The sequence below is a fragment of the Gadus morhua genome, chromosome 2, assembly GCF_902167405.1.
Source record: "Gadus morhua chromosome 2, gadMor3.0, whole genome shotgun sequence".
Classification (NCBI taxonomy): domain Eukaryota; kingdom Metazoa; phylum Chordata; class Actinopteri; order Gadiformes; family Gadidae; genus Gadus; species Gadus morhua.
In genome coordinates this window covers 19,150,070-19,158,505 of record NC_044049.1, presented here as the reverse complement: position 1 = coordinate 19,158,505, position 8,436 = coordinate 19,150,070, and the positions used below count along the sequence as shown (strand labels likewise).

Genomic DNA, 8,436 nt, shown 5'->3' with positions numbered 1-8,436 from the left:
CAAAATCAGGGTCGGGGATGAAACGTCGTGCGGAGAGGCCCAGAGGTCGGGGCAGAGCGGGGACCCGCGGGTCGACCTGCAGGGCTCAGAGCTCTGGAACCGCTTCTATGAGATCGGCACTGAGATGATCATCACCAAAGCTGGCAGGTAAACACAATTAAAGAACATCTGCACATAACACATGAATAAGGTTGAAATCGGGATAATTACGCATGGCCGTTTCAGAAGATGGGCCTTTTTGCTGGGCGACCAATTAACCTGTTTTATAAACACAATACTAAATTAAATAGAATGGCCCATACCTCATAAAACCCTCGAGCTGCAGTTGACCCTCACCGTAAAGCTTAGCTTTTGTGTGTGGGTCATATTTATTTTTTCCACAGGTACGTCTATCACAGCTCGCAGTGGATGGTGGCGGGAAACACGGACCACTCGTGCATCTCCCCGCGCCTCTACGTGCACCCGGACTCGCCGTGCGCAGGGAGAGACATGGATGCGTCAGGTGATCAGCTTCGACCGCGTGAAACTGACGAACATCGAGATGGACGACAAGGGACACGTGAGTTATCCCTCTGGGGGGAAAGCTACTCTCTGAACATGAGGGCCTGTTGTCAAATTTATAAGAGGTTCATATGTTATACAATATTTCCAAAGTTGTGTGTTTAATTTCTCATTCCTGTGTTCATGGAAATGATTATTCGTTGTAAAATGGGTAAAAAGGGGCTGTCCTTTCAACAAATGTTTATTATTTTCTACAGATTGGCCTACATTTAAATGATAGATATATCTAAAACAAATGACATTTATTTAGCTGAGTAGATATTTTACAAAGTACTTAAAAAGAAAATGATAGAAGGCTTTAAAAGTAATTACGAACGATATATTTTTTGCAACAAGTTGATTCTCAACAGCCTGTGGGGTCGCTTTTCGCTACGCCCAGACTTACCCACTTGTGAGCTAATTGCTGAACCTGAAAGGTTCACCCAGCTCATGTACAGCGACAGCTATCACATTAGCCACTTTTGTTTTGTTTCTGATGAGGTGGCCCTTGTACAATGGAAACACAAAGATGCCCGTCTCTAAAGGGCTCGGGATGTTAACGTGATTGTGGGGGCTGTGACTACGGCCCATGCCAGGCTCATGCTCTATGACCTTCTAGACAAATTACAGGAGCGTATCCTCTATTGTGACACAGAGAGCATCATTTTTGTTTCTAAGGAGGGTGATTGGGTACCCCCTTTAGAACCTTATCTGGGCGACTTGACCGACGAGATAAATGATGGCGATCGGTATGGTACCGAGCAGGAGGATTACATTAGCGAATATGTCTCAACAGGTCCTAAAAGCTATGCTTACCACACCCGTCAGCAAAAGTCTGTAGTCAAATGCAAAGGGGTGACTTTAAATGCAGCAAATGCTAAAGTGGTCACCCATTAGACACTGAAATGTCTATCAGATGATTTTGTCAACAATCGACCGCAAACCCGCGACATCACCACCCCACGGTAGATACCATTCAAAGGAATAAGAATAAGCTTCTGCTTAAAAACGCTACTGTGGTTAAACGACTTAGGGTGGTTTAAAACAAACGCAGGGTTTTTCCCGACTACACCACGCTTCCTTACGGCTATTAACCATTTTGTTTATAGTGTCCAAATGATCCCCTGTTTTTCTTCTTCTTCCACATATTTTTTTTATGTTTTTATATTATTCATTTTGTATTTTTGAGGTGTTATGCATATTGTGTTAAGAAAATCAATTCATACGGAAATATACCACACTTTCCGGCAGGTTATTAACTATTTTGTTTTGATTTATTGTTTTCAAATTGATCCATGTGTTCTTCTCCTTTTAATCTTTTTATTTGAATCATTCTGTATTTTAGGGGGTATTCATAATGTGATAAAAGAAATTCAAATCACATGTTAAATGTATATGTATCATAATGTATCTGTATATACTTTTATATGCGTCATGCATTAATGATGAATGACTGTGTTAATCATCATGCATGTGTTAATAAAGAATGTTAACTGTCACATGTTTCACGGTTCTATGGTCACAAGGCAGCCGTCCGTCAGAGGGGATGCACACAGACCGCAGAGATGGCTGTTGTGCACGCTACGTTTGATCCTAGGCTACAGCACCCGTTCAGCATGGTAGTATCGGGACCGTCAAACAGTGGCAAAACCTACTTTGTCAAAACAGTCATTGAAAATATGGATCGGTTATTCTCAGAAAAGATTGAAAATATAGTATATATTTATTCATGCTGGCAGCCCATATATGATGATCTGCTTAAAATAAGGAACATTCACTTTATAGAAGGGATCCCCAAATCTCTATGCGATGATACAGTCTTACCAGTCCATACTAGAAATCTGCTCATTATTGACGACTTGATGAACGACGCATGCAATAATTTAGAGGTTCAGTACGTTTTTACCAAATATGTACACCATCGTAATCTCAGTTGTATGTATCTGGTCCAGAATTTATTCATGCAGGGTAAAACCAGCCGTACAATTAGTCTAAATACCAATTACATGGTTTTGTTTAAGAACCCACGTGACAAATATCAGATTATGCTGATAGCCAAACAGATGTTTCCGTGTAAGACAAAATATTTTCTAGAAGCCTTTAACGATGCTACCGACCTTATGGCTATCTGCTTGTAGACTTTAAAGCCATGACCCCAGACAACATGAGACTTAGAACAGATATATTGTCGGACCGGCATGTTGTATACACTCAGAGAGCCAAAGTGATTAGCCCAAAAGACCATGTCCTCACGTATAAGCAGAAATCGTGAGCGTCTTAAGCAACTATATAAAGCACCTCCAGCACAGCGTAAAGTTATCCTCAGGACAGCCAACACCGACTTTATCAACTCACTGTGTGAAATAGCCTTGAACATTTAACAAGGCAAAATACCACTAACCCCCCGTCAGCCTACGAAATTGCGTAGACGGAAGAAGGACCTCAGAATACTCGCCAATAAAAATGTATTAATATCTAGAAAGAAAAGACCAATCAATCAGACTGGTGGATTTCTTCTACCCCTGCTGTCTGTGGCCATACCGTTGTTTACAAGCCTGTTCTCAAGAGGAGGGTGATTATAATGGATCATACGCACAAGATGTATCTAGTTCCTCAACATCAGCTCGATGCCTTAAAGCATACCCAACCCAGGGATTCTGTTAGACAGACTGCTGAAAATGAGCTGGATAAGGCCATTGCGATGGTGTTGAACACTCCCGATACAGACCTATATGAAAAAGCTGCCAGGTACGGAGCGGTCCTGCAGCGTTATCTATCCATGGTGAAACAAGGACAGCGTGAGCATGGAGAATTAACTCTGTCACTTGCCGATGGGGGCCCAGTTCATACACCTGTGGCGGCACAGCATGGTGTTGATGACGATGATGGCAACGGCGATCATATTTATAAGGATATAATGAAACATATACCCGTCAGAAGCAAGAGCAATACCAGACATATCCTGGACTCTTTAAAGAAATCTAAAAATGTCTCATGGACGGACAAGGGGGAGCTCGTTTTACAAGGCGAAACTATTAAGGGGTCCCATATGTTTGATCTGTTAAAGAATGTTACCGCCCCTTACCATGTTGTCGAATCTGTCAGACCACAGGGATGGAATGTATTTCTGAAAATTTTAGCCAGTAATAATATACCGCTATCGGCTATCCCTAATAAACAGCTCAGACAAACTGTAGACATGTATAAGTATACGCCCTCAACTAAGGGTGACTATGCGACGGCAGCTATCTCATCTGGTAAAAGGAGGAAACGTAATCAGACGTTGCCGTCTATTACCTCCCCTGGAATGCCTATGGCCGAGTGGATACCATTTTAAATTTCTTATGTATCTTTATGTATATGTTATAGCCGTAAAAATAAAAACAGTACGACTGAAAATGTATTAAAATCATTGTTATATTTTTTATTATCATACCAAAACAACACATGTTACATGTTACATCCGCATATACATGACTGCACACATGACATATCATGTTCATTACAGACACTAGGTTGTACACGGCCAACAAAGTCATAAACCTTTTCATCATTACGGGGTAGATTATCTCCGTGCATTTTCAAAAACTTTTGATAGGATACACCTTTTTGCATATTAAACAAGAAAAAAACACAATGGTGCCCACATGCGGTACTTGATGGATCTTGGACCTGTTGTGTAGAATGAACTACATCTATACAGTGCTGATCGAGAAAACGCTGTATGGGCTCAGGAAACTCAGAGTATGAGGGAGGGTTGCCGTAGGAGTCGAAAAAGTATCCCTGGCTCTCAGCCGTAATATATATAGCTAGCCAATGGGCACCGGCCATGTGTGAAGGTTCGGTGTTGATCACCAGCATTGCAGGCCTCTGACGAATTTCCCGGGGTAGATGATTACACGGTAACGCACCAAGAAAATAAGCCTTGTGTGCCATTTTCTGACACACTGCTGTCAGCTCTATAGCATTCATATCGCAATGTCTTTTCAGTAATAGTCCAACAACACCTGCCGTCTATTTGATATCTCTATAACAGAATCATAAACTGCATAACATATCAAATTGACCATTGTAGCCAGCGCTGCTCTGAATCGTGCTTCTAGCCTCACATTCCCTGTTCGGACTAGCGATACATGTTGTCCACAACCCTCGTCCGCCTCAAGGTTGAAACAAAATAATGCATACCCATCTCCGAATTCCTTATGATTAATAGCTATTTCTCTATCTTTGAGCTGACGACCTGTAGCCTGAATGAGTTGAAAATATTCTCGGGTATAGAGGCCATTTCTAAAGTCAGGCTGAAAGGGTTTAGCAGGATAGGCCTGACCGTCGCAGTATAGGGATAAAAACTCAATGCCGAAATGCTGGAAACTGAAAGGATTCCTAGCATAACTCCCTGTGAATGCTTCGTTATTCACAAAACCTATAATAACCATCTTGGGTATTTGTCCTAGAAATAGATTATCCTGGGTGCATATTCTGCTGCCCGCAGCGATGAATACATTCTTTAGACACACTCTATCAACGGGGTATTTGACGTTAGCTTGGTTTAACGCACGGGCATGGGCCAGCTTGATGCCTGGTGCTATAGATACCTTTTTAATGAAAACATTTGCAGACACTATAGATACACGGTATTCCAAAGCACCATCGGACATCAGACAGAAATCATTTTTTGCTCTAATGAATCTCATGCGTAGATCAACTCCGTTAATCAACAGTTTCTCCGAGCTGTCAGTTAAACGCGTTATTAACGGCGTTAACGCAAACCAAATTTAACGGCGTTAAAAAATTTTATCGCGCGATTAACGCAATTATTTTATATATATTCTTTGGCTCAAAACAAAGAATCAGTAGCCTGACTGCTATGTTCAAATGACATTTGTTCAAAGCAGTCGTTTAATTGCACTATAGGCTCTTTTTTTGTATCGTCCTGTTTTGATCAGTGTATATGCCAATGTTGTTATCAATAAAAAATCATTTGCACAAGGCAAGCCGATGCACTTCACCATGTCGATAAGAGAATTAAAATGAGAAGAATTATGGGACAAAAAAATCAAGGGATATTTAGCATAGAAAAATAATTTGCGATTAATTAGAGTTAACTATGACATTAATGCGATTAATCACGATTAAATATTTTAATCGCTTGACAGCTCTAGAAAAAACATATCGACGTGTATAGGGGATATCAGTTCAACGATATGACTTCGACCCGTATATTCGCTCCTAGTCGTTAAGCCTAGATTGAGGCGTCCAGGAACGACTGGGTGATAAGCCTATCACCCCAGAGTAATATCTACCTTGGGAGAATAACAGTGCATCCGGATAGTTAATCAGTCCCACGGGTGCCGCGGAGCCAAGCTGTTCCATCAGGATTAGTAATCTTGATCCTCAGGTGTAAATACGTATTGTTTAGATCTATATAGTCTTCGCTACTGGCCGATACAAAGAACTCTATGGAGTCCACCATCTGTTAGCGCCGATAGCGGGGGTATTTCAATATATGTACTTTTTTTCTATCGAAGTCTGCGTCATCGGCAGGGAGAAGAGATCCAGTTCGCTCTTAATGCATTCGTCTGACATGTTATGTAGCAACGCCATGTTATTCAGCCCCCCTGCTATACTAGAAGAATATATCGTTAGCCGCCCCTCTAAACGACGGGTTGCCACCTTCCTGATCCTTTTTAGGTTTGGCTCTCTTTTTTGATAGATGCCAATCTTATATTCTGTTTACGACGTGCACGGGTAACGCCCACACCTATAGGAGGATACTTTTTTGCTCTTCTGGCATATACCCTCATGCCTGACCCCTGCTGTTTGGGCGTAGATGCAGCATGGGCTATGTTGGTCATAACGTCGCCTATAATATGTTTAGCAGCAGTCTTCAGATGAGGCTTTGCTATGCTAACCCCTCGCCTAAATAACGGAATAGCCACTCTAAAGAGGCTACGGAACATCCCTCCGATGCCGGCTCCATATTGTGTGCTGCTACCCTCATAGCCAGGTAGCCCACTCCCTGCTTGGTTTAAATAATACTGAACATATTTGTTCTCGTCGTAAGGCGGTCTATACCCCCTCATCCCTATAGATGGTGCTATGAATTCTACTGTTTTACAGGTCTAAAATGCAGCTTGAGTATCAACTTTTACCATAATGTGACTTTTATATGTTGATTTCTGGTCAGACTTTAGATCGATTTTCAATATCTCCAAGGAGGTCTCGGGCTACGTGAAGTAATGCGGCTTGTCGAAACATGTGAATGCAGTGTCTCCTGCTGGTGGTCGGTTATATTTAATACTCCTTAGCAGGGGGACATAACTATCTCCGACAAACTGATGGTCGGACAATGTTCGCTATATATGAACATGTTGTAACACCTCCCGTGAATATCGGTGGGATGGGGGGCGTATGCTGCATACGATTTATGGGCTGGTAGCTTGACCCCTGCATCGATACCCAGCATAGCGTTTTCCTCTAAAGACGATAGCTAGGTGATCGTCTCCTTCTACATAAATGCGGTTTCTAATACCTTCATGATGTAGTATAACTCTACCGCCAGGATCATATTTGGCCCAAGTCTTGTTGATTTGTAGTAATAACGATCCGATACTATCATAAAGCCCACCAACTAATAGACATGATGTCCTATGACCCGTTTTACCATCGAAAACGGTCATCGTAGCGTCCTCGGTAGGAAAAACTATGCCAGCTGCATTGGGTTACTGAGCTTCAATTAGGCCTACTTCATAGGCTGCTCTGGTGTGTATAGATTTTGCTAATTTAGTTCTAAATTCCATATCTTATTTTGTGGGTAGATCCCTTGCCGATGCAATTACTCGCCAGAGTCACATAGAAACCCCCAGACCACCTCCTTATCCATTAGTACACTCTGGATATACTGGGTTGTATGTCTCTTACGCGTTCGACTAGTGTCTTTTCAGCTACCCATGGATTGAAGGCATCCGGCCATCCCAGCCATTTGACATCTAATAGGCAGTCTTAGACCCCGCCCTTTTTCTATCTATAATCTTTTCTATTTTATTACACTTTGTTTTTAGGACACTATAACTTTTTGTAGCTCTTTCTCATTAAAATGTTCCATGGACAGGGGCGCCTGCATAGTCTTGCAGCTTATAGACTGGAGAACACCTTGCTATTGCGTTGTGATATTACAAAATATTCATCTGTAAATGTCTGCTCATATCCTTTTCGAAATGTAGCCCTGGCTTTGAAATTCTAACCGTGTCACCAACATCATATCTAAACACCACCATCGGCTCTTGAGTGGTTTTGTATAGCGTATTTAAACACAGTTTTCTCATTATTTTTTATCAACACTGACCGGGGTCATTTTTATCGATCTATGGTATGAATGGTTATAAGCATGGACCATATCCTGTAGTTTATCCACATATCGTTTGGAGTTGGCAGCTGTTAAATATCTCCACATGCGGGTTTCAGAGTCCTGTTGAAGCGCTCCACTATGCTGGCCTTGGTCTCGTAGATGTAGAGAAATGTTTGACATTTGTACCGCTCCATCAAACGCTGAAAGATCTTGTTATAAAATTCTTTGCCAGCCTCAGTCTGCAATTTATCGGGGGTACGCCCTTCGCTGAGAATATCATCAAAAGCTTTAGCGACGTCGATAGCCCTCTTGGACGGTAATGGACGAACCCATGCATGTTTTTGAGAATACATCGCTGCACGTCAACAGAAAATGCACACCATCATTTTTCGGTGCGTAGGGCTGTTGGTAGCTTATTGATACCTCCGTAACCCCTGGTCCAGCGGGGTCATAATAAGTCTTATGCATCAGTTTATCCATGTCGTATGACTGCAACAAAAAACGGAATACTGAAACACTGATCAGAGTTATCCATCCTTTTATATAAA

The 8,436-nt window shown here is 41.9% G+C and overlaps 1 protein-coding gene across 1 annotated transcript in view; it reads left to right on the top strand.

Annotated features, from left to right (window-relative positions):
• The window catches only part of LOC115556960 (T-box transcription factor TBX22-like), a 1,929-nt gene extending 770 nt beyond the window's left edge, over window positions 1-1,159 (top strand). The window contains exons 2-4 of the mRNA XM_030374421.1: window positions 1-147; window positions 384-502; window positions 1,137-1,159. The exon at window positions 1-147 is cut by the window's left edge and continues 88 nt beyond it. Coding sequence (XP_030230281.1) covers window positions 1-147; window positions 384-502; window positions 1,137-1,159 — 289 coding nt within the window. The remainder of the gene's footprint in view (window positions 148-383; window positions 503-1,136) is intronic.
• The last annotated feature ends 7,277 nt before the right edge of the window (window positions 1,160-8,436 follow it).